The sequence below is a fragment of the Hippocampus bargibanti genome, linkage group LG16 (assembly GCF_051943395.1).
Source record: "Hippocampus bargibanti isolate YZ-2025 linkage group LG16, ASM5194339v1, whole genome shotgun sequence".
NCBI classification, from domain to species: Eukaryota; Metazoa; Chordata; class Actinopteri; order Syngnathiformes; family Syngnathidae; genus Hippocampus; species Hippocampus bargibanti.
In genome coordinates, this window is record NC_142749.1 from 14,638,591 (window position 1) to 14,664,665 (window position 26,075).

General features: G+C 38.7%; 2 protein-coding genes across 8 annotated transcripts; one reads left to right on the forward strand and one right to left on the reverse strand.

Annotated features, from left to right (window-relative positions):
- The first annotated feature begins 19 nt into the window (after positions 1–19).
- Positions 20–17,609, forward strand: bckdk (branched chain keto acid dehydrogenase kinase). 2 transcript variants are annotated; one of them, XM_089016406.1, is made up of 11 exons: positions 37–653; positions 2,852–2,920; positions 3,024–3,134; positions 4,461–4,508; positions 5,776–5,895; positions 5,970–6,068; positions 6,147–6,220; positions 6,347–6,475; positions 7,738–7,827; positions 7,914–8,069; positions 15,947–17,609. In XM_089016406.1, exons 1-11 carry the CDS (start codon positions 402–404, stop codon positions 16,089–16,091), a joined length of 1,293 nt encoding a protein of 430 aa, XP_088872532.1. In that variant the 5' UTR covers positions 37–401; the 3' UTR covers positions 16,092–17,609. The 2 variants fall into 2 exon arrangements, with proteins under 2 accessions (XP_088872533.1, XP_088872532.1); XM_089016407.1 differs by lacking the exon at positions 2,852–2,920 and having other exon boundaries at positions 20–653.
- orai2 (ORAI calcium release-activated calcium modulator 2) lies at positions 15,929–25,382 on the reverse strand. 6 transcript variants are annotated; one of them, XR_016117770.1, is made up of 5 exons: positions 25,223–25,382; positions 23,740–23,983; positions 22,113–22,692; positions 20,208–20,282; positions 15,929–16,049 (listed from the first exon to the last, which is right to left on the reverse strand). XR_016117770.1 is itself a non-coding variant. In XM_089016413.1 (4 exons), the coding sequence occupies exons 2-4, from the start codon at positions 23,977–23,979 to the stop codon at positions 22,144–22,146; spliced, it is 672 nt and encodes a 223-aa protein (XP_088872539.1). In that variant the 5' UTR covers positions 23,980–23,983; positions 25,223–25,382; the 3' UTR covers positions 17,850–22,143. The 6 variants fall into 6 exon arrangements, 4 of the variants coding, with proteins under 4 accessions (XP_088872539.1, XP_088872538.1, XP_088872536.1 ...); XR_016117771.1 differs by having other exon boundaries at positions 22,101–22,692; XM_089016413.1 differs by lacking the exon at positions 15,929–16,049 and having other exon boundaries at positions 17,850–22,401; positions 22,519–22,692.
- Positions 25,383–26,075: the final 693 nt, after the last annotated feature.

Here is a 26,075-nt window from a genome sequence, read left to right on the forward strand (position 1 = left end):
TAATATATTTAATGTCAATGTTTATTTTTTTCCTTTTATACTATATCTGAATAGCTGTTTAATATATGCGAGTGTATTAAAATAGTCCTGTGCTGCGAAATGTTTAGAAGCACCTCCATTTTGTTTTTCTTAAGCATGCGTGGGGATTCAAGCCCCGCCCTTCAATGTCCTGATTGGCTCCGCTGTCGCCTGGCAAATCTCTCCCCACCTTCTGCGTTCCTCAAGCTTACTCAAAGGCCAATTCTCGTCTTCCTTACGCAAGTTCACGTTCGGTACAGTACGCAACCCGTACGTGCCTTTGTGCACCGTGGCCCCGATGGCCTCATAATAAGTCTGGCCGAACTTTCCATCACGTACACTCCTCCGAACGGGAATAGGGCCGCCTGGGAGTCGCCGCGGAAATGTTGAGTGGTACAGCCGGCCGGGCGAGGCCGAGGCTGGGCAGCCTCTTCCTCGCGTCCGGGTCCCCGATAGCATCACTACTACCAGCGCCACTCGTACAATTAGCGCCGCTGTGGATGTCAAACGCGGTCGGCCGCCGCCTGAGGTCCACGTCCTCCTCCCTGCAGGGCTTCTCCGAACTGGCACGGGAACGCTCCAAGACGGTGACGTCGTTTTACAACCAGTCGGCCATTGACATCTCCGCGGAGAAGGTGAGCGTGGCGTTATGGATGTTTACGTCGCAAAGCACGCTACGAGCGACGCTAACTGTTAGCTGGTAGTCAGCTGCGTTCACTGACATCCATATTTTTAATGACCTTCTTTAGTTTACCTCAAGCCGCCATGTAATCCCCGACTAACACATATTTAAAAATAATTAACATATCTAAACGTTCACTTTTGTTATCACCGACTAAAGTCATCTTTGTTTTTAATAATGGCATTGATTCAACCGATGATGCTAACGTAACAGTTCACACGCTCGGCTTTTCTCATCTAACCGCTGACTTTTCCGTTCAATATGTTTTATTTGACGTCTATTTCTTTTTTTAAAATTGTTTTTGTTGACCAATGTACTTCTTTTATGAAATATATGTTTGTCAAATGATATAGCACGATGACAGCATGGGTTGTTCTCAGCGTGACCGATTTTTGCTCAAAGGCCCTGAACGCAGCAGGCTGTATTTGTACTTCCTCAACCTTTGTTTTTGATGCTCATATTTTGTTACAATCAAAAACAACTTTTTCACCACGTTTCCAGCTGCATTCTCATTCCAAACTTTCGGATTAGTGAAAACTGTAAAGTGCTTGACCCTGACTCAAAAGGTTCACAATAAAGCAGCATTTCGGAATGTCCCTAATTAACTGCGACATAGTTCTTTGACTCAATGATGCTCCAAAATGGCAACAACATGGCTTCCATGACACGAGAATGGTGTCAAAATAAGACTTTTATTGCTTTGGCCAGTGCACAACATGGCAGACTTATTTTTTTTCCTCCAAGGAATAATGGACAAAAGCCTCCTCCCTCTTTCAATAAAAGGATTGAATAAATAAAGGGAACAAAAGGAATTATCTGCCAAATATCACTATTTTTGCCCTACTTAGCAACACACAAGGTCAATGTTCAAGTAAAGCTTAATATGTCACTTTTTAAAGCCCCCATGTTAAATGTTATACAAAAAAAAGGCCTTGATTGTCCGACTTTTTGGTGCGTTTCAATTGTGTACACTTTCCAAGCTGTTGTTTTGTCTCAGCGTCGCCTGCCTGCATGACTCGAGGACGCACGTGAGACGAGAAAAAGAAAAACAAATCTGTAAAAAAAGAGGGTGCTTTTATGTCTTCTTCACTGGTGCCAGAATTTCCAGATGTGCATAAATCAACAACTGCCTTCTTGTCATCCCCTTTAAATGTGTCTTTTTTTTTTAAATAGTAATTTAATCAACCCCACACGCAACCCAGTTTTGTTTTTGCAACTTTTATGAACTCATTCACTGCCAGACGATGTGCAAAAATGTGTCCACTGCAGTGCCAGGGTTGTTGTCATTTTCACTCTAATTGCAGGACCCACAGAATATTATTTATTCGGATTACATGAACATTCAATGCAGTGGAAGAAATGTTAAACTCTCTTCTTTCGTCAGAAAAAAAGAGTTAATTCCTGAGTTATATGGGTCTGGAGTTATCTGAGCTTGAAATGGGGGTGGATGTACAAAATACAATAAAGTGTGTGTCCTTGAGAGTTTTGAAATGCGCTTGTAAATGAAAAGTATTTTTATTATTATTATTATTTTATTTTTATTGTTATTATTTACTATTTGTTATCAATTTTTTATTTATCATTTTATTTATTTTAAATTGTTTATGTATTATTATTATTATTATTATTATTATTATTATTATTATACATCCATATTGATTGATATAGCGATTTCACAAGCGTAACAAAGTGCTAACATGGACACAAGGCAAATGTTGCCCCCTCGTGGAAGGGAAAAACATTACCAGAGGTCTGATCAGTGCTTTATCAGTCCTTCGCCCGCCTGCAAGAACAACCAATTGCCTTCTTGGTTGTAGTGTAATCTACATTGAAAGTAGGGGCGGCTGTAAAAAAAAAAAAAGGTAAATCCCATCCCCTTGTGGGAGGGAAAAACATTGACAGAGGTCTGACCAGCGCTTTATCGGCACCCTCCCACAAGAAAAACCCGAACAAATTCGCGAATGGCGCTACACGTCAGGCTTTTCAATTCCAGAATAAATTCAGGAATTAGCAGTGAATGAGTTACATCATATTTTGAAAAAAAGAACAGTAAAAATAATAGTATTCATTGAAATATTTGATCAATGACAAATCTGTCTATGTGATTGATTGACATCATAGCAATTTATTGATCCTGATTTGACCTTCCAGGCCTCTGTGCGACTTACCTTAGCCACTTTGCTATACGCCGGCAAGTCGCCAGATGGACACCACATCCTGGTAAATACACAAAAATCATGGGGGGGGGGGGGGTCTTCTAGTTATTTAGTGATTATTTTTTTTTAGAATTATGAATTAATGTTATTTTATTTTTCTTCCCCAGAGCAGCGCCAAGTACCTACACAAGGAGCTCCCCGTGCGCATCGCCCACCGCATCAAGGGTTTCCGCAGCCTTCCCTTCATCATCGGATGTAATCCCACCATCCTGCAAGTGGTAAGGGAACAACAACAACAACAAAAAAAAAATCACGATCCTTCGGAACATGAACCCAGCCCTAAACCCGATCCCCCTTGAACACCAACCCGAAACCCAAAGTCTTTCGTCACCAATTCAAATGTCACGGCCTATTTTTACACCCTCTATTTTAAACTACAAACCGTTACAAAAACAAACGTACCGTATTTTCTGGTGTAGAAGACGCACCCAAACACCTTGATTTTTATTATTTTTATTATAATTATTTTTATTATTATAATTTTTATTATGTATGTATAATGTTTGGATTGTATTGGATTTGCCTTTATTAGTCTCACAGTGGAGAATTTTTTTGTATATTTATGTATTACATTTGGAACCCTTTTTTTATAGATGGAAAAATGTTTGAACATACACCATTAATTATGGGTGGGGTGCGCCTTATACTCCGATGCACCTTAATAATAATAATAATAATAATAATAATGGTAATCATAATAATAATACTAATAATAAAATAATAATAAATAATGAAAATAACAATAATAATAGGAATAATAGTAATAGTAAAAAAAAAATAATAATAATAATAGTAATAATAATAATAATACTAATAATAATAATACTAATAATAAAATAATAAATAATAAAAATAATAATAGTAATAATAGTAATAATAATAATGGTAATCATAATAATAATACTAATAGTAAAATAATAATAAATAATGAAAATAACAATAACAATAATAATAATAATAGGAATAATAATAGTAATAGTAAAAATAATAGTAATAGTAAAAATAATAGTAAAAGTAATTAATAATAAAAATAAATATAAAAAATATAAAAACAATAGAAGAAGAATAAAAATGAAAGGAATAGGAAAGGAAAGAAAGAAGTAGAAAAACAAAAATGCGAGAAATAATAATAATTATTATTATAATAATCATAATCATAATACATTTCATTTATAAGTGCCTTTCAAAACTCTCAAGAACACTTTTACACCAGAAAATACGGTAATCATTTTCTCTTTTCAAGCAGGGCTCCTCCAGGGGAACAACATGTTTTTGCTTTCGTAAGCGACGGCGTGGCCTCTTTTTTTTTCTTCTTCTCTTCCCTCAGATGAACTTTCCCCCACATTCTCCACTCCCCCCATGCCCCCACCCCACAATACACTCCTTCCGCAGCCACGCCCACCCAAGCAACTTTGTGATGCCAACACGTGACTCAGCGATCCAAATATGATTCACATTGTGGTGTTGGTTAAAGGAGGGAACTGCTGTCACGTTTGGTCACGTGCGAATCCCACATATACTTTTCTTTCTCTTTTTTTTCCCAGCATGAACTCTACATCAGAGCGTACCACATGCTCAGCGATTTTCCCCCTGTAAGTAATGTTACGTGCACACACACACACACACACGCACACACGCACGCATACAGTGTAAATGCAAACGCCGACGAGGTCACTTCAAGTTCAAGTTCCTCGCAGGCTTACGAGAAGTGATTGGCATTTGTCGAAATGATTCGTAGTGATTGGATGACGTCCGCGTCTGCTTTGACGTATTTTATCCATGAGTTGCCAAATATTCAACGCAGCAGCCGTGGCAAAAAAAAGGGTGATTTTATTGTTCACATATGTTTAGGAAGAAAATATACGCAGAGGGATTTTGTATTGTAATTTTTGTAGATTCTGATAAATGATCTAAAAACACGGGTGTCAAAGTGAAGGCCCAGGGGCCAAATCTGGCGTCCCACATCATTTTATTCGGCCCGTCATGTCATTGTCATTTTCACTCAAATTGAAGGATCCACAGAATATTATGTTTTTGGACTACATCAGGGGTGTCAAAGTCGTTTTTTTGCCGCGGGCCACATTGTAGATATGGTTTCCTCCCGAGGGCCATTATGAATTTGGGGAAGCCATTAGAATGTTTAATCCCCGCCACATATTACATACAGAATGCTGAATAAAATAATTAATAACTAGTTTTCAAATCTGAAGTCAAGAAAAATGACTTATTGTGGTTTACATCCGAAAATATGACATTTTGGTTCGGATTTTAGCAAGTATGATGGAATTTCACAAGTTTGATTTGCCTTCGCGGGCCGAAAAAAATTATGTGGCGGGCCGGATTTGGCCCCCGGGCCTTGACTTTGACACCTGTGGACTACATAAACATTCAATGCAGCGCTAGAAACCTTCAACTCTCTTCCTTCATCAGAACAAAAAAAGAGTTAATTCCTAAATTATTTGGATCTGGAGTTCTATGAGCTTGAAATGAGGGTGGCTGTCCAAAATACTATTCAATGCATACATATTGGTTTATAGAGCGCTTTAACAACAATTTAAGCTGGAACTAAATGCTAATATTAAGAAAAAGGGAAAGGCTGCCCCCCTTGTGGAATAAAAATAAACATTGCCAGAGGCTATGGCCAGCGCTTTATCGACACCCAAGCGTGAAACAACAAAACCAGACTAAATTAAGGAATGGCGCTCTATATTTTCAATTCCCGAATACATTCATGAATGGCAGTGAATGAATTAAACACCCAAATTCATAACGACCCCCCCCCGTCGAGAGGAAACAGTACCTACAACAGCACCCGCTGCAAAAAAAAAATATGACTTTTTAATCTTAAAATGTTGACAGATCAAAGATCAAGACGTGGAAGCTCACTTCTGCAAACTGGTGCAGCAGCTGCTGGATGACCACAAGGACGTCGTCACCATGTTGGCTCAGGGATTCCGGGAATGTCGCAAGCACATTCAAGTAAAACCACCATTATTAGTACCGCTATTGTTCATTTAATGTACTTTTATTTTGAAACCTTTTTTTCTTCTCAGGATGAAACTATACTCCGCAGTTTCCTGGACACCACGCTGTGCTCTCGTCTAGGAATCCGAATGTTGGCCACGCATCACCTCGCCTTACACGAAGATAACGTACGATTTCCTTCGTTCTTCCATGACTGCGATCGTTTATCTCCAAACGCTCTCATTTTTATGACATTGTGCTCGCAGGCCGACTTCGTGGGCATCATCTGCAGACGTTTATCCCCCAAGAAGATCATCGAGAAGTGGGTGGACTTTGCCAGGTGAGCGACGATGGCGCTCCTTTTTGATTGACAGCTCAAAGTGTGTTTTGGGTCAACTCCAGCTGTTCATAAATTTTCGAGGGGTTATCTAATCCCTGTATCGTTTTATCGCGTGTGCGCACGCAGGCGTCTTTGCGAGCATCAATACGGCAACTCCCCCAGAGTTCGTATCAACGGCCACGTGGCGGCGCGCTTCCCCTTCATCCCGCTGCCGCTCGATTACATCCTGCCCGAGCTGCTCAAGAACGCAATGAGGTATACGCACAAAAATATGATCATATAAAAAAACAAATATCTATATGACCGAGTTCCGTTCCGACCAAACGGTCGTAAGTCAAAATGGTTGTAAGTCGAAATCCATTCAAAATGTTGAATAGAGACTCGGAGGCTAAATGACGCGCAAACCCCCTTTGGTGCCATCACGCGGTCGATTGCTGTGCGAGCGTGAGATGCTGGCTGGCTAAAATTATCCGACGTGTCGCTGGCCTGCTAGCGCGTTGCGGTGCCAAGCGTAGTGTTAAAAAATGTAAAAATAGGGTATGGGGGGGGTCATGGTCGTAAGTACGGGTGGTCGTAAGTTGAGCTGGTCGTAAGTCGGATGTTACTTGTATATACAGGTAACATCCGAGTTACAACCACATTGTTTATTTATTTATTTATTTGATTTAAATTGTACACCTGCAGCCGGAAACGCGTATTACAATTTTGGCCAGCCAGCATGTCATACACTCGTACAGCACAATACTGCGTTACTACACTCAATACAGTAGTTATACAGCGCAGACAACAACATCTCCTGTATTACTGTACACTGCTTTTTTTTCTTTCGGCATCTGCCTGAGTCCGAGCGTGTATGTCGGGCCACCTCGTCTGGCCGTTAGCAGGGAGAGCGATTTTTCAACTGCGCGTTCAACAGTAATAAAAATCGATAATATGAAATATAAAATGATAAAAATGACACTAAAAGTATAACATTTATGAGAACAGCTCCCGTATTTTGTTTTTCTACCTCTTTCTTTCCTTTCTTCTTCCTTTCATAATTTTGTTGCTGTGTTACTTCCGGGTAGAGTGAACGTTGGCGCGAATGGCTGCCGCTGCTCACCTGCACAAAAAAAATTCTCATACCGTGACTGTAAAGGGTCCTTGAGAGTTTTGAAAGGCGCTGAGAAATTAAATGTATTATTATAAATGAACTGTACAGTAAACAGTTTTGTATACTTTACACGTACAGTTATACAGTAATAAAAATCGATAATATGAAATATAAAATGATAAAAATGACACTAAAAGTAATAACATTTATAAATGAACTGTAAACAGTGTGTTATATAATAATATTCAATAGAAAATGTTAAAACAACAGATTGACATCATGTACTATCCTGTTTTGTAAACGTCCCGTCAGCCATTTTGAATGGATTTCGACTTACGACCGTTTGACTTACAACCATTCTGTCGAAACGGAACCCGGTCGTAACTCGAATGTTACCTGTTTATTAAAAAAAAATGGTCATCAGGGCCACCATGGAGAGCCACTTGGACACACCTTACAACGTCCCAGACGTGGTGGTCACCATTGCCAATAACGACACCGACTTTGTCATCAGGTCAGTTGCCACTTGCGGTTTAAAAAAAAAAACAACGACTTTTTCAACTTTTTCAAAAAAATCCAATTTTTTTTCCCTGTCTGCAGGATTTCGGACCGCGGCGGCGGCATCCCGCACAGGATCATCGACAAGGTGATGGATTACCACTTCAGCACGGCCGAGGAGAGCGCGCAGGACCCTCGCTTGAACAATTTCTTCAACAACATCACCAATAGCGGCAACCAGTCAGGACCAATGCATGGGTAAGTGACGCTTCTGAAAAACTCAATGTAAGGAGAAGGTTAAATGCCTTACTATACATGGTTGTTTTTTTGGCCAAAAACGCCTTATTATACATGGTCGTTTTTTTCTGCTAAAAACGCCTTACGATACATGGTTGTTTTTTCGCCCAAAAACGCCTTACTATACATGGTCGTTTTTTCGCCCAAAAACGCCTTACTATACATGGTCGTTTTTTTTCGGGTAAAAACGCCTTACTATACATGGTCCTTTTTTCGCCCAAAAACGCCTTACTATACATGGTCGTTTTTTCGCCCAAAAACGCCTTGCTATACATGGTCCTTTTTTCGCCCAAAAACGCCTTACTATACATGGTCGTTCTTTCGGCAAAAAAACGCCTTACTATAAATGGTCGTTTTTTTAGGCTAAAAACGCCTTACTATACATGGTCGTTTTTTCGGCTAAAAACGCCTTACTATACATGGTCGTTTTTTTCGGCTAAAAACGCCTTACTATACATGGTCGCCTTATTTTTCGGCCAAAAACGCCTTATTATACATGGTCGTTTTTTTCGGCAAAAAAACGCCTTACTATACATGGTCGTTTATACATGGTCGTTTTTTCGGCAAAAAAACGCCTTACTATAAATGGTCGTTTTTTTAGGCTAAAAACGCCTTACTATACATGGTCGTTTTTTTCGGCTAAAAACGCCTTACTATACATGGTCCTTTTTTCGCCCAAAAACGCCTTACTATACATGGTCGTTTTTTTCAGCTGAAAACGCCTTACTATACATGGTCGTTTTTTCGACTAAAAACGCCTTATTATACATGGTCGTTTTTTTTCGGCTAAAAACGCCTTACTATACATGGTCGTTTTTTCGGCCAAAAATGCCTTATTATACATGGTCGTTTTTTCAGCTGAAAACGCATTACTATACATGGTCGTTTTTTTCGTCTAAAAACGCCTTACTATACATGGTCCTTTTTTCGCCCAAAAACGCCTTACTATAAATGGTCGTTTTTTTAGGCTAAAAACGCCTTACTATACATGGTCGTTTTTTTCGGCTAAAAACGCCTTACTATACATGGTCGTTTTTTTTTTCGGCTAAAAACGCCTTACTATAAATGGTCGTTTTTTTAGGCTAAAAACGCCTTACTATACATGGTCGTTTTTTTCGGCTAAAAACGCCTTACTATACATGGTCCTTTTTTCGCCCAAAAACGCCTTACTATACATGGTCGTTTTTTTCAGCTGAAAGCGCCTTACTATACATGGTCGTTTTTTCGACTAAAAACGCCTTATTATACATGGTCGTTTTTTTTCGGCTAAAAAACGCCTTACTATACATGGTCGTTTTTTTCGGCCAAAAATGCCTTATTATACATGGTCGTTTTTTCAGCTGAAAACGCCTTACTATACATGGTCGTTTTTTCGACTAAAAACGCCTTATTATACATGGTCGTTTTTTTTTCGGCTAAAAACGCCTTACTATACATGGTCCTTTTTTCGCCCAAAAACGCCTTACTATACATGGTCGTTTTTTCGGCCAAAAATGCCTTATTATACATGGTCGTTTTTTCAGCTGAAAACGCCTTACTATACATGGTCGTTTTTTTCGGCTAAAAACGCCTTACTATACATGGTCGTTTTTTTCGGTCAAAAACGCCTTACTATACATGGTCGTTTTTTTCGGCTAAAAACGCCTTACTATACATGGTCCTTTTTTCGCCCAAAAACGCCTTACTATACATGGTCCTTTTTTCGCCCAAAAACGCCTTACTATACATGGTCGTTTTTTCGCCCAAAAACGCCTTACTATACATGGTCGTTTTTTCGGCCAAAAACGCCTTGTTATACATGGTCGTTTTTTCGGCCAAAAACGCCTTATTATACATGGTCGTTCTTTTGGCAAAAAAAACGGCTTACTATAAATGGTCGTTTTTTTCGGCCAAAAACGCCTTATTATACATGGTCGTTCTTTCGGCAAAAAATGCCTTACTATACATGGTCGTTTTTTTCGGCTAAAAACGCCTTACTATACATGGTCCTTTTTTCGCCCAAAAACGCCTTACTATACATGGTCGTTTTTTCGGCCAAAAATGCCTTATTATACATGGTCGTTTTTTCAGCTGAAAACGCCTTACTATACATGGTCGTTTTTTTCGGCTAAAAACGCCTTACTATACATGGTCGTTTTTTTCGGCTAAAAACGCCTTACTATACATGGTCGTTTTTTTTTCGGCTAAAAACGCCTTACTATACATGGTTGTTTTTTCGGCCAAAAACGCCTTACTATACATGGTCGTTTTTTTCGGCTAAAAACGCCTTAATATACATGGTCGTTTTTTTAGGCTAAAAACGCCTTACTATACATGGTCGTTTTTTTCGGCTAAAAACGCCTTACTATACATGGTCCTTTTTTCGCCCAAAAACGCCTTACTATACATGGTCGTTTTTTTCAGCTGAAAACGCCTTACTATACATGGTGGTTTTTTCGACTAAAAACGCCTTATTATACATGGTCGTTTTTTTTCGGCTAAAAACGCCTTACTATACATGGTCGTTTTTTCGGCCAAAAACGCCTTACTATACATGGTCGTTTTTTTCGGCTAAAAACGCCTTACTATACATGGTCCTTTTTTCGCCCAAAAACGCCTTACTATACATGGTCCTTTTTTCGCCCAAAAACGCCTTACTATACATGGTCGTTTTTTCGGCCAAAAACGCCTTGTTATACATGGTCGTTTTTTCGGCCAAAAACGCCTTATTATACATGGTCGTTCTTTTGGCAAAAAAAACGCCTTACTATAAATGGTCGTTTTTTTCGGCCAAAAACGCCTTATTATACATGGTCGTTCTTTCGGCAAAAAATGCCTTCCTATACATGGTCGTTTTTTTTCGGCTAAAAACGCCTTACTATACATGGTCCTTTTTTCGCCCAAAAACGCCTTACTATACATGGTCGTTTTTTCGCCCAAAAACGCCTTACTATACATGGTCGGTTTTTTTTTCGGCTAAAAACGCCTTACTATACATGGTTGTTTTTTCGGCCAAAAACGCCTTACTATACATGGTCGTTTTTTTCGGCTAAAAACGCCTTAATATACATGGTCGTTTTTTTCGGCTAAAAACGCCTTACTACATGGTCGTTTTTTCGGCCAAAAACGCCTTACTATACATGGTCGTTTTTTTTTTCGGCTAAAAACGCCTTATTATACATGGTCCTTTTTTCGGCCAAAAACGCCTTACTATACATGGTCGTTTTTTCGCCCAAAAACGCCTTACTATACATGGTCGTTTTTTTCGGCTAAAAACGCCTTACTATACATTGTCGTTTTTTTCGGCCAAAAACGCCTTATTATACATGGTCGTTTTTTCGCCCAAAAACGCCTTACTATACATGGTCGTTTTTTTCGCCCAAAAACGCCTTACTATACATGGTCGTTTTTTCGCCCAAAAACGCTTTACTATACATGGTCGTTTTTTTCGGCTAAAAACGCCTTATTATACATGGTCGTTTTTTCGGCCAAAAACGCCTTATTATACATGGTCCTTTTTTCGGCCAAAAACGCCTTGTTATACATGGTCGTTTTTTCGGCCAAAAACGCCTTATTATACATGGTCGTTCTTTTGGCAAAAAAAACGCCTTACTATAAATGGTCGTTTTTTTCGGCCAAAAACGCCTTATTATACATGGTCGTTCTTTCGGCAAAAAATGCCTTACTATACATGGTCGTTTTTTTCGGCTAAAAACGCCTTACTATACATGGTCGTTTTTTTCGCCCAAAAACGCCTTACTATACATGGTCGTTTTTTCGCCCAAAAACGCCTTACTATACATGGTCGTTTTTTCGCCCAAAAACGCCTTACTATACATGGTCGTTTTTTTTCGGCTAAAAACGGCTTACTATACATGGTCCTTTTTTCGCCCAAAAACGCCTTACTATACATGGTCGTTTTTTCGCCCAAAAACGGCTTACTATACATGGTCGTTTTTTCGGCCAAAAACGCCTTATTATACATGGTCGTTCTTTTGGCAAAAAAACGCCTTACTATAAATGGTCGGTTTTTTTCGGACAAAAACGCCTTATTATACATGGTCGTTCTTTCGGCAAAAAAACGCCTTACTATAAATGGTCGTTTTTTTCGGCCAAAACCGCCTTATTATACATGGTCGTTCTTTCGGCAAAAAACGCCTTACTATACATGGTCGTTTTTTTCGGCTAAAAACGCCTTACTATACATGGTCCTTTTTTCGGCTAAAAACGCCTTACTATACATGGTCCTTTTTTCGCCCAAAAACGCCTTACTATACATGGTCGTTTTTTTCAGCTGAAAACGCCTTACTATACATGGTCGTTTTTTCGAGTAAAAACGCCTTATTATACATGGTCGTTTTTTTTCGGCTAAAAACGCCTTACTATACATGGTCGTTTTTTCGGCCAAAAATGCCTTATTATACATGGTCGTTTTTTTCAGCTGAAAATGCCTTACTATACATGGTCGTTTTTTTCGACTAAAAACGCCTTATTATACATGGTCGTTTTTTTTTCGGCTAAAAACGCCTTACTATACATGGTCCTTTTTTCGCCCAAAAACGCCTTACTATACATGGTCGTTTTTTCGGCCAAAAATGCCTTATTATACATGGTCGTTTTTTCAGCTGAAAACGCATTACTATACATGGTCGTTTTTTTCGGCTAAAAACGCCTTACTATACATGGTCCTTTTTTCGCCCAAAAACGCCTTATTATACATGGTCGTTTTTTCAGCTGAAAACGCCTTACTATACATGGTCGTTTTTTCGACTAAAAACGCCTTATTATACATGGTCGTTTTTTTTTCGGCTAAAAACGCTTTACTATACATGGTCGTTTTTTCGGCCAAAAACGCCTTACTATACATGGTCGTTTTTTTCGGCTAAAAACGCCTTACTATACATGGTCCTTTTTTCGCCCAAAAACGCCTTACTATACATGGTCGTTTTTTCGCCCAAAAACGCTTTACTATACATGGTCGTTTTTTCGCCCAAAAACGCCTTATTATACATGGTCGTTCTTTTGGCAAAAAAACGCCTTACTATAAATGGTCGTTTTTTTTCGGCCAAAAACGCCTTATTATACATGGTCGTTCTTTCGGCAAAAAAACGCCTTACTATAAATGGTCGTTTTTTTCGGCCAAAACCGCCTTATTATACATGGTCGTTCTTTCGGCAAAAAATGCCTTACTATACATGGTCGTTTTTTTCGGCTAAAAACGCCTTACTATACATGGTCCTTTTTTCGCCCAAAAACGCCTTACTATACATGGTCGTTTTTTTTGGCTAAAAACGCCTTACTATACATGGTCCTTTTTTTGCCCAAAAACGCCTTACTATACATGGTCGTTTTTTCGGCCAAAAATGCCTTATTATACATGGTCGTTTTTTCAGCTGAAAACGCCTTACTATACATGGTCGTTTTTTTCGGCTAAAAACACCTTACTATACATGGTCGTTTTTTTCGGCTAAAAACGCCTTACTATACATGGTCGTTTTTTTTTTCCGGCTAAAAACGCCTTACTATAAATGGTCGTTTTTTTCAGCTGAAAACGCCTTACTATACATGGTCGTTTTTTCGACTAAAAACGCCTTATTATACATGGTCGTTTTTTTCGGCTAAAAACGCCTTACTATACATGGTGGTTTTTTTCAGCTGAAAACGCCTTACTATACATGGTCGTTTTTTAGGCTAAAAACGCCTTACTATACATGGTCGTTTTTTCGGCTAAAAACGCCTGACTATACATGGTGGTTTTTTTCGGCTAAAAACGCCTTACTATAAATGGTCGTTTTTTCGGCCCAAAACGCCTTACTATACATGGTCGTTTTTTCGCCCAAAAACGCCTTACTATACATGGTCGTTTTTTCGCCCAAAAACGCCTTACTATACATGGTCGTTTTTTCGGCCAAAAACGCCTTATTATACATGGTCGTTCTTTTGGCAAAAAAACGCCTTACTATAAATGGTCGTTTTTTTTCGGACAAAAACGCCTTATTATACATGGTCGTTCTTTCGGCAAAAAAACGCCTTACTATAAATGGTCGTTTTTTTCGGCCAAAACCGCCTTATTATACATGGTCGTTCTTTCGGCAAAAAATGCCTTACTATACATGGTCGTTTTTTTCGGCTAAAAACGCCTTACTATACATGGTCCTTTTTTCGGCTAAAAACGCCTTACTATACATGGTCCTTTTTTCGCCCAAAAACGCCTTACTATACATGGTCGTTTTTTTCAGCTGAAAACGCCTTACTATACATGGTCGTTTTTCGAGTAAAAACGCCTTATTATACATGGTCGTTTTTTTTCGGCTAAAAACGCCTTACTATACATGGTCGTTTTTTCGGCCAAAAATGCCTTATTATACATGGTCGTTTTTTCAGCTGAAAACGCCTTACTATACATGGTCGTTTTTTCGACTAAAAACGCCTTATTATACATGGTCGTTTTTTTTCGGCTAAAAACGCCTTACTATACATGGTCCTTTTTTCGCCCAAAAACGCCTTACTATACATGGTCGTTTTTTCGGCCAAAAATGCCTTATTATACATGGTCGTTTTTTCAGCTGAAAACGCATTACTATACATGGTCGTTTTTTTCGGCCAAAACCGCCTTATTATACATGGTCGTTCTTTCGGCAAAAAATGCCTTACTATACATGGGCGTTTTTTTCGGCCAAAAACGCCTTACTATACATGGTCCTTTTTTCGCCCAAAAACGCCTTACTATACATGGTCGTTTTTTTCGGCTAAAAACGCCTTACTATACATGGTCCTTTTTTTGCCCAAAAACGCCTTACTATACATGGTCGTTTTTTCGCCCAAAAACGCCTTACTATACATGGTCGTTTTTTCGGCCAAAAATGCCTTATTATACATGGTCGTTTTTTCAGCTGAAAACGCCTTACTATACATGGTCGTTTTTTTCGGCTAAAAACACCTTACTATACATGGTCGTTTTTTTCGGCTAAAAACGCCTTACTATACATGGTCGTTTTTTTTTTTCGGCTAAAAACGCCTTACTATAAATGGTCGTTTTTTTCAGCTGAAAACGCCTTACTATACATGGTCGTTTTTTCGACTAAAAACGCCTTATTATACATGGTCGTTTTTTCGGCTAAAAACGCCTGACTATACATGGTCGTTTTTTTCGGCTAAAAACGCCTTACTATAAATGGTCGTTTTTTAGGCTAAAAACGCCTTACTATACATGGTCGTTTTTTTAGGCTAAAAACACCTTACTATACATGGTCGTTTTTTCGCCCAAAAACGCCTTACTATACATGGCCGTTTTTTCGGCTAAAAACGCCTTACTATACATGGTCGTTTTTTGGGCTAAAAACGCCTTACTATACACTGTCGTTTTTTAGGCTAAAAACGGCTTACTATACATGGTCGTTTTTTTCGGCTAAAAACGCCTTACTATATATACATGGTCGTATTTTTCGGCTAAAAACGCCTTACTATACATGGTCGTTTTTTTCGGCTAAGAACGCCTTATTATACATGGTCCTTTTTTTTCAGCTGAAAACGCCTTATTATACATGGTCCTTTTTTCGGCTAAAAACGCCTTACTATACATGGTCTTTTTCTGGGCAAAAAACGCCTTACTATACATGGTCGTTTTTTCGGCCAAAAACGCCTTAGTAAACATGGTAGTTTTTTTCGGCCAAAAACGCCTTACTATAAATGGTGGGGTTTTTTTTCGGCAAAAATGCCTTACTATATATAAATGGTCGTTTTTTTTTGGTCAAAAACACCTTACTATAAATGGTGTTTTTTTTTCGGCCAAAAACGCCTTACTATACATGGTCTTTTTTTCAAAGCTAAAAACCACTTACTTTTTTGTTGGACTTTAGGTTCGGTTTCGGGCTGCCGACGTCACGGGCCTACGCCGAATACCTCGGGGGCTCCCTTTCCATCCAGTCGATGCAGGGCATCGGCACTGACATCTACCTGCGTCTGCGCCACATCGACGGCAAAGCTGAAAGCTTCCGAGTGTGACTCCGCCTCCTTTCACCACTTCCTCAATTCTTTGCTTTCTTTATTTTTTGCCATTTCTGTTTTTTTTAACAGAAGTTCGGAACTGCCAATGTGGAGCAAATATATTTCGACTGGCAAATATACACGGACATACTAGCGAGTCAGTATTTAAATACATTTGAACGAACTCACAAAAACATTAGTGTTGTATAATATAATATAATATACTATACTATACTGTATTATACTATAATATACTATACTATACTATACTATACTATACTATACTATACTATACAACATACTTTTAAGCTAAATGCTACAAAGCATTTTCCCATAATGCCATAGGATATTGACTAGTGTATTTTTAGCTTTTGTCCCACATTGTGCTTGAAAGAAAATAAAATGTCAACCCATGTAGCATAATATGGAAATGCTACGTTTGTAGCACTCAACCTCCAATACATATGGACGTATTTGTAAGTAGGTTTGAATATACGAGTACACTTGAAAGTATTTGCCAGTCCAAATATTTTTAATCCACATTGGCAGCTTCACATTTCTGTACTTTTTGCCTAAAATGGATTATAAGCTATGTTAGCTCACAAATTGAGGACTTCACCCTCCCCCCCCCCACCCCGGGTACCCTTTTTGGGGGATTTGTTTTTCGGGACAAACTGTGCATGATGGCTATAAATAAATAAAAATAAGTTACTAATAATGAAGACACTCCAGGAAGAAAGATGAAGGAACAAGTTAGTTGCCAAATAAATGAAAGTTAGAAAACGGTCAATTTTGGGAGATGGTTAGGACAACTTTTTTGCCTTTTTTTTCACTGCAACGTTCCTCACTTTGTTGCCTTTATCGCTTTCAGTACTGTACTTTAACTTTTTGCTATGTTAGCGTAGCATAACCGCACAACTATTTTTGGATTTTTGTCATTTTGTTTGGATTTAAATTGTGCTTCTTTCATGATTTTCTTGTTACATTACAATCCATCAGACAGACTAGCGGCAACTGGACTTTAAAGTGCGCTGTTGCTGGTGGACAATTTGGATTGGATTGGATATGCCTTTATTAGTCTCGCAGTGGAGAAATTTACATTTCACATTTTCATTTGACGTTGATTATTTTTACTTTTTTGCAGCAAAATATGGCGGCTCCTATTTGTCAACATTGTTTCATTAACCTTTTTGGGGGAGAAATACCACTTTGATTTTAAACTGCTGGATTTAAGTTTTCAAATTATTGTGTGTAAATACGCAGTTAGAAACCAAGTGAGTGATATGTCAAGTCAATTGAAATTGAGGATAGAGCGCCCTCTGCCGACAAGAAGAAACAGCTGACAAAAAAGGTTTCGAGGTGCATTTGTTTTGTAATACGAGTCTATGATTATTATTTTTTGAGTACATCGTGTCCCTCTAAAAATTAAGTATTCACCGTGACAACTAAACTTGGCAGGAGACTATTTTAGTTACAATTTTAATGACTTATGACCTATAGTGTTGTTCTCGACATTAAAACTTTTCATTGTTTGGACCAATGAATACTGTCATTTTTTTCTGGCAAGAAACAACTTCTGTTGATGGCTCTTTTTTCGGCTTAAAACGCCTTACTATACATTGTTTTTTATAATTTGTGAAATATTTTTAATGAGTTAAAGAGAATGGGAAAATTGGAGTTTAACAAAGCTAACTGTGTTCAATATTAGCATAGAAGATATTGCGGCGTTCGACCGATTTTTTTACATTTAACGAGAACAAAAGGCGCAGCACAAAATGGAGGATGAGGCCGTTTTATTTGGTAATATTTTGGTTAAGAGACGTGAATTAAGTTGAGCAGGTTGGGTCGGGGACGAGTTCGTCGAACCTTTTTAGCAACCGAGCTAGCAGCCAAGGGCCTTAAAAGATAGTGCGCTGACTTGTAGTACCGCTGCCTACCTCACGGTGGTGACAAACTCACTCGACAACTACCCGGGTCGTTTTATTTTCATCGCCGTTACTGTTTAGCATACTGTGTTAGCATACGGTTGTCTCTGTTTTAGCGCACTAACTACTGGTTAGTGCTAACTAACTACTGGTTAAGTTAACTTCTTAGGTGACGTCTTTTGCAGTAGCTAAGGAATTTGGTGTCATTTTAAGATAGGAAAGTGTTAACAGGAAATCAGTGATTTATTAGACGGAAAAGTGCTTCTAGGGTAACTTAAGACATTTAAGAAAGTTAAGAAACTAGCTAGCTAAAAAGCTAGAATCATGATCTGGAATCTTCGTAACAAATTCTGAAGTTCAGATTGGTCTTATTTAGCTTCGGAAAGTAAGTTTCCCGCATTCTAAGTTATGCAAAAAAAAGTTGGTGTCATTGTAGTGAGCGAATAAAGTCTTAATTTGTAATCTTCATTGCTTCTTTTAGTGAAGGAAGTCTGTATCAACCATTACCATTTTTTTGTAGCCAAGCACGACTGTAATCTGTGCGATCTTTGTCATTAGCTATTATTCGCGCTAATCAAGTGGGTGCGCAATTCACACCAAAGGAGGTTAACGTTTTAGCTGTTTTTAAGATAGCCCAAGAGGCTTTAATGCTAGCAAGAAAGATAGCACGCCTTTCTACACCCAGTTTGTTTTTGAAATCTACATTGGAACAAATGGAATTTTTTTTTGCCAATTTAAAGTAGCTTTAGAATGCGTTAGAATTTTCAACGACAAACGCAATGGTGCAAAAAGGACGTGGGGCTTAAGGCTACCTAGCTAGCACTTTATTTGCTATTTATTAGCTATTTAGCTGGCTCGGTAGCTATCTAGCTAGCTAGCTACATATTAGATATCTGGCTGGCTAGATAGCTATCTATTTGAGTTAGTTCTGGGTTGAGGGAACGCTAGCACGTGTGGCTGCCGCTGCTTACCCACAGAAAAACTTATCCTGTGACTATAAAGTGAGCTTGAGGGTTTTGAAAGGTGCTTATAAATGAAATGTATTATTATTATTATAGCTGACCAAATCTGGCTTAAGACTGACAGTTAAATCATCACGCAGGCCATATTGACATCACATTGAGTGGCGACAATGAACCTGTTTGACTTTGGTAGCATTTACATCTAAATAACATCGGAGAAAAAAATGTAACATTTTCATTCACACAAGCAGGCAATTTCATTGGGAACACCAGCACAACTGAATCAAAATGGTACTTGGGTAACCATTTTGAAGTTGAGGCTTGGAATTGAATACAGCGGGGAAAAAAATGTAACAGATTGTGATTGTACATCAATAGTTTTCAAGATGTGTGGGGGAAAAAACACCATTTAATTGCGACCATTGATGTACGTATGTGCTATCTATTAGCTAACTAGCTAGCTAGCTATCTATTAGTTTTCCATTAGCGAGCTAGCTGACTTGATCTATTTGAGTTATTCCCGGTTGAACGGGGTCACCGTTGCTGGCTACTTAGCTATCTATCTATCTATTTGCTATCGATTAGCTGTCTCACTAGCTACCTAGTTATCTATTAGCTAGCTAGGTAACTTGATCTATTTTAGTTATTCCCGGTTGAGTGAACGCTGGTGCATGTGGCTGCCACTGCTCACCCACAGAAAAACTGATCCTGTGACTGTAAAGTGACCTTGAGAGTTTCGAAAGGCACTTGTAAATGAAATGTGTTATTATTATTATTATGTGAAAGCGGTGTTCCTAATGACATGGCCCCCGAGTGCATATAACAACAAAAAAATGCCGTCCACTGAAAAACACAGATCCATTTTTCAATCACAAGGAAAAATCATTTTTGTTTTTCTTATAAAAAGAATATGAATGCAAAGAATTGACCCCCCCCCCCCCCTCCCAACCCCTTTAAACCCCCTTGGTTGAAAATCACCAAATGGACATTCGTGTTTTTCATTGGACGGCAACAAAAAGGCTTAACGACAACACGGCATTAAAAAAAATGCAATCGCCTCATGACTCGCTGCGCAGATAAAGAAGATGTCTAAACATTCATTTGTTTGATAATGAGCTAAAGGTCCATGTACTGGTAGTAACAAACGCTTCTCAGGAGACGAGAACAGTTGTAACAGAAACTCAAGCTGCTTTCCACTCATTGATTGAAAGTTACAAAAATAAATGCTTCAAACATTGAAATCTTACATTATCTTGGGTTGAAGAACTTGCCGTGCTGGGACAGGTTGCAGAATTCTGTGAATTTTCAATATGAGCAATTTTCTAGGGAGGAGGGCAGAAATGTACACATTATTATCCGTGCTGTGATTTTGCAGTATACAAGTACATGGACCTGACAATGTAACGCCACTTGCGCATTTAATTTCAATTTCATATCACACCCCCGGACATGTCAACACCGGTGGTCTGTCACCCCCACCCACTCCCACTTTGGTTGTTATTTTTAGGCTGTTGAACATTCAACCGTTAAGGCGCATTATGTTACTAAAAAAGCACAAAAACAGCAATAAAAACCATAAATTTGGAGTGGATTGATTGGCATAACAGAATTTTGAGGTGACAACACTATCACAGCACTAGAAAGTATAATACCGATTGAAATAAAGCAATATGGATTTTGGTTTTACATTTCCTGATAAATAATGTATTTACCAGTGTACGAGGCGCACCGGAGTATAAGGCGCACTTTCAATGGTGTATTTTCAAACTTTTTCCATATACAAGTAATGTCCGACTTACGACCGAGTTCCGTTCCGACCAAAGGGTCGTAAATTAAAATGGTCGTAAGTTGAAATCCATTCAAAAGGTTGAATAGAGAATCGGAGGCTAAATGACCCGCAAACTCCCCCCGACTGGTGCCATCACACGGTCGATTGCAGGGTCTGGAGTTCATGGTCGTAAGTATGGGTGGCCGTAAGTCGAGATGGTCGTAAGTCGGATGTTACTAGTATAAGGCGCACCAGAGTATAAGGTGCACTTTCATTGAATGATAAAAGTTTCTCATATATATATATAATACAGTGATACCTTGGCTTACGAACTTAATTGGTTCCCAGACAGAGTGTGTAAGGCGGAAACTGTGTATCCCAAAAATTAATTTCCCATAGGAAACCATTAAAATGAGAATAATCCGTTCCGAGGTCCTCATAAAACATATTTTTCTACTTTCTAATTTTCTAAGCCTTATAATGACACAACATATACAGTGGGACCTTGGCTTACGAACTTAATTGGTTCCCAGACAGAGTGTGTAAGGCGAAAAGTGTGTATCCCAAAAAATAATTTCCCATAGGAAACCATTAAAATGAGAACAATCCGTTCCCAGGTCCCCATAAAACATAATTTTCTACTTTTTAATTTTTTAAGCCTTAAAACTAGACAAAATATACCTTATTTAATGTATAATAAATGTGCTATAGTATTATGATTAAAGAAATAAACTGTCCTGTACAAAGTCATTTTATTTACCTTTGTGATGGTCGTTAATGACTTGATGGAATGGAGTGTCCGGTTTCCTCAGCATTAAACACTTGATGAGGAACGTAACCTTCTTCTTGCACCATCTTGAAGAATGATCCCTTGTAGGTGCTTTCTCTGTGATAATTGTATCTAGTTCATCAATTGTGATCTGTTTGGCTGGGTTAATAGCTTTTTGCATCAAGTGTACAGATGACTTGTGTGGGTTATTTGTGGAGCCTGATTGATGGGATATTTTAACCTTCCAGTCTAAACTCTGCTTTTGAACTATCAAAGTTGAAATGGGTCCAAATTTCATTGTTTTCTCTCCATTTTATCACTCTCTTTCTCTCTGTCGTCTGCCTTTCTCTTTAATGTTTAAACCACCTCTCCTCACTGCTGCGTTCTTGACCAATCACGTGGCTTTAACCGAATACTGGGGGTGGGGAATAGAGGACAATTTTGGAGATGCGACGATTCCGCTAGACTATGAGGACATCGCCGAAGGTGGATATCAAGGATATTGAATAAATGCACAAAATGGACGCCTTGGAGCAAAAAAAAAAAAAAAAAAAAGCGCAGAATCGAACAGTAAATTGACCTTTTTGAATAAATAATAAGAACCTAGAGGTGAACCTTGGTGAGCGATGTTTCATAAGCAGTCCGGTCACACGACCTGCAGCGCCCTCTCGTGGCCGTCTAGCTGCACCTTGATTTTATGGAGCTCCTCGATCTCCTGGTGATGACGCTCCGTCTTGTGGCGCACCAGCGAGCGGTAAAAATGGACGGTGAACACCACAAAGATGACGCCGACAGGCACCATGATGATGGTGGACGCCAACGCCGCCAGCCAGCCGCTATCCCGCGTCACCGTGGGCGTTGTCGTCGTGGCGGCGGCGGCACCTCCAGAGTCTACGGGCAGGAACTTGATCCAGCAGAGTAGCACCACCTCGGTTAAAAAAAGCAAGATGCCCAGCGCTGTGGAGAATCCCCACGCCAGCTCGATGTAGTAGTGCATGCGCTCGTGCGGCGACTCGCTGACCGAGTTGAGGTTGTGGATGTTGCTGACCGCTTCCACGTTGGGTAGGATGCACGTGCTGATGAGCAACGCGAACAGGTGCACGGCCACCAGGACCGTGGTGCACACGCTGAACGCCACCAGGAGTACGCGTGGGTAACTGTACTGCATCTCCAGCTGTACTTCCACCATTGCCACCTTGCAACGCAAAACACACAAAAACACATTTTCAATAACGTGGGGAAGAAATGGGAGAATTTTTATCCGTGAGAGGACGAGATTTGAACAAAATCGATTTTAAACAAGGTATTAAAACACTTTGCCTATACGAATAATAACAACAATACTACTAATAAGAATACTATATTATTATTATTGTTAATGTTAGTACAGTAGTAGTATTGCTTTTAAACTAAGAAAAAGAATACAATATTATATTATCATTATTATTATTAATATAAGTAGTATTACTAATAATACTATTATTGTTAATAATAATAATAATCATAATAATAATTATAATAATTAATATTAGTAGTAGTATTGTTAATACCGTAAAATTGCTATCTGACTAGCTATCTAGTTGGCTAGCAATTAGCTATACATTGGCTTGCTAGTTTTCTATCTAAAGGTATTTGTCTTACTATTCTATTTGAGTTACTTCCGGGTTGAGTGAATGCTGGCTCGTGTGGCTGCTGCTGCTCACCCAGAGAAAAACCTATCCTGTGACTGTAAAGTGACCTTGAGAGTTTTGAAAAGTGCTTATAAATTAAATGCATTATTATTATTAGCCTTTGTTAGTCTCACATTGGGAAATTGATATTTTGGATTGGATTCAATTAGCCTTTATTAGTCTCGCAGTGGAGAAATGTACAATTCACAATTTTAAAGTTATGAAAGGAAAGAAAGAAGTAGAAAAACAAAATACAGGAGCTATACTGCTTTATTTCCTGCATATGATAGTTGTCCATGTTAAGTGCTTTATTACAGCTTCAGCTGTTGTTAATGTGCTATATAAATCAATATGGATTGTATGATTTTTTTTGGAGATACTAGCCATAGTATGGTCAGTTTGTTGCAGATTCAATTCAGTTCACAACCGTTTCGTGGAACTTTTTTTAGGGAAAAAAAAAATCCCCCCAAAAACGCAAAACAAATAATGTGTTTCCACAGAAAGATCTTCCTGACAAGGGTTCATGTAGCTCAATGCTAACCAATCACAAACTAAAATTGTAGTACACTGACCATCGCGAATCCAGATAGCAGCGCTGAAGTCCTGCTGGAGGCCTTCAGCTTGGCCCTGCTCAGGTACAGCTTCCTCCAGGAGAGGGCCTGCACCGAATGGTGGTTGGAACTAACCAGTTCCAAGTAGCTGCGCCGTACCCAGTCCCGGTAGTCCATGCCGCTGCCGCTACCGCCGTCCGGGGTCCGCTCTGACATGCCCTGGGCTGGCGAGCCCGTGGGCACGTTGAGCTCTCTGCTCATACTGCTTCATTGGGAAATTGTTGAAGCAACAGAATCACATTTGAGTAGAACTGCGTTTAGCACAATATAATCACATTCGTACGAGTCAGCACAAGATTCACATTAATTGAAGATTAAATAAAGTTCAGCTTTTCTGGCCGTGTTTCCCTGAACGTCTAAAGACTTTTGAGGTTTACACTTTTGTTCCACGAAAGAGTTTCCACTGTATCAATGAGTTCAATGGCATAGTTTCGAGTAACGGTAAAAAAAGACTGAGGCCTTATTCCTAAAAATTATATGTAACTTTTTTAGTTTATTTTTAAGTAAGCCAAATTAAGATTAAGACCAGACATGAATATTAAAAATCTGCTTAGACATGGTGGGGAAAACGAGGTAAATAATGACTCATTTAGATTTTTGAGGAAATACAAGTCAAACAGTTCCCAAAGCTTATGTGCAAATGCATTTACCTTAAGAGTTAAATATAACACTGATCACAATTTAACGCATACTTAGAAGTATTTTCCGTACAAATATTAACTGTAATTACGACTGAACTATTACGTCAGTGCAGTTCCCGAGAGAGCGAGAAATTCGGGTTATACAATTGCCGGAAGAAGTGAAACCCGCATTTCAATTAAAACAAATGGCGAAAAAAAACTGTTTTGAAATCCGATCAAAACCACTGTTGTCAACACACGAAACATTTGTAATAAAAATGCATCAAACTAAATAAACATCCTATTCTACAGGTATGTAAGCTCGCTCTACTAATTTAATATTCGAGTTAAAAAACACACGCCAAGAACGCAAACGTCGAACATTTTCCGCGTTTTGTAGGATTGAGATGATTAAATACTATTTGTTGGTCGTTTTCTGAAACTATTAATAGGCCGTGGGGAAAAAATATGTGCTTGCTTAATGTTAAAACGATCAAAAATGTCGTAGTTGTGGAAGTTTTAAGCCATTCGGTGCACTTTTCAGAAAACCGGCGGATATTTACAACTCGACCAAGTGTGCTATGCTCACACTTTTGCTAACGCCTGCTTTTTTTACTAATATGTATTGTTAATCTGCTCAGAAAAGTATCGAAGAAAACAAACATGCATTGCATCAGTTTTTTTGGCCAAGGTTTTGCTTCATAGCCATTCAAAACTAGAATGATTCTCGAAGACTTTTTGGCTAGCTAGCAAAGTTACATAGCTAGCGTGTTTACGATCGAATTTATTAGACAGTAAAATGTGTTATTTTTTGGGAGACTCACCTATGCGTCAAGGCGGAATTATGATGAGCGGCACAGCAGGAAAAAGGGATTGACTTCCACGGCGCAGACGGAGACAAAACACTCCTCCGTGTGTAAACGTAAGAAGCGATAACAACTTCCGGGTTTCATTTCGAATTGTTTTACTTCCGCCACGACGAAGCATCTCGAGTGGAATCATTCCCGAGTCTTATTTGATTTCGAACAGGGAAAATGTTGTATATAGGTCAATTTTCTTCAAATAACTCACGAGAAGACTACAATTACTCTATTGATACAACAGGTTTGGTTCAGTTTTCATCGAAGCGCATCGTAAGTGAAATTTCCGTATGGACGGACCTTCAAAGTAAAAGCAGAGCTCTGGTATTTTTTTTTGACCAACTACTCGAGAACATATACGTTTTCCCCATATTTTAGACGTTCTTTATTATTTCAAATAATGTACGGAGGACTACAACTTTTATACGGGGATACTACTACTACTACTACTACTACTACTAATAATAATAATAATAATAATAATAATAATAATAAATAAATAAATAACAGTGACGTGCAGTCAGTGGAGGCAGGTGAGGCAGTGCCTCACCTGTCATCATGGAAAGCTGTCATGGAAATATCAAATGAAAAAATAAATTAAACAGTTAGAAGTATTTAGTGATTTGTACTTTAAAGTTCTTGTCCATTTAACTTCACCGTTTTAGGATTTTTTTCAAAATCGCTGAATTTTCACATTTACCATTCAATTACTAAGTAGAGACGAGCGGTGACGTCATTGATGATGTCAGTGCCTCACCAGCCATGAACCTCACCGCACGTCACTGATAAATAATAATAATGGGAAAAGCCGAAAGGA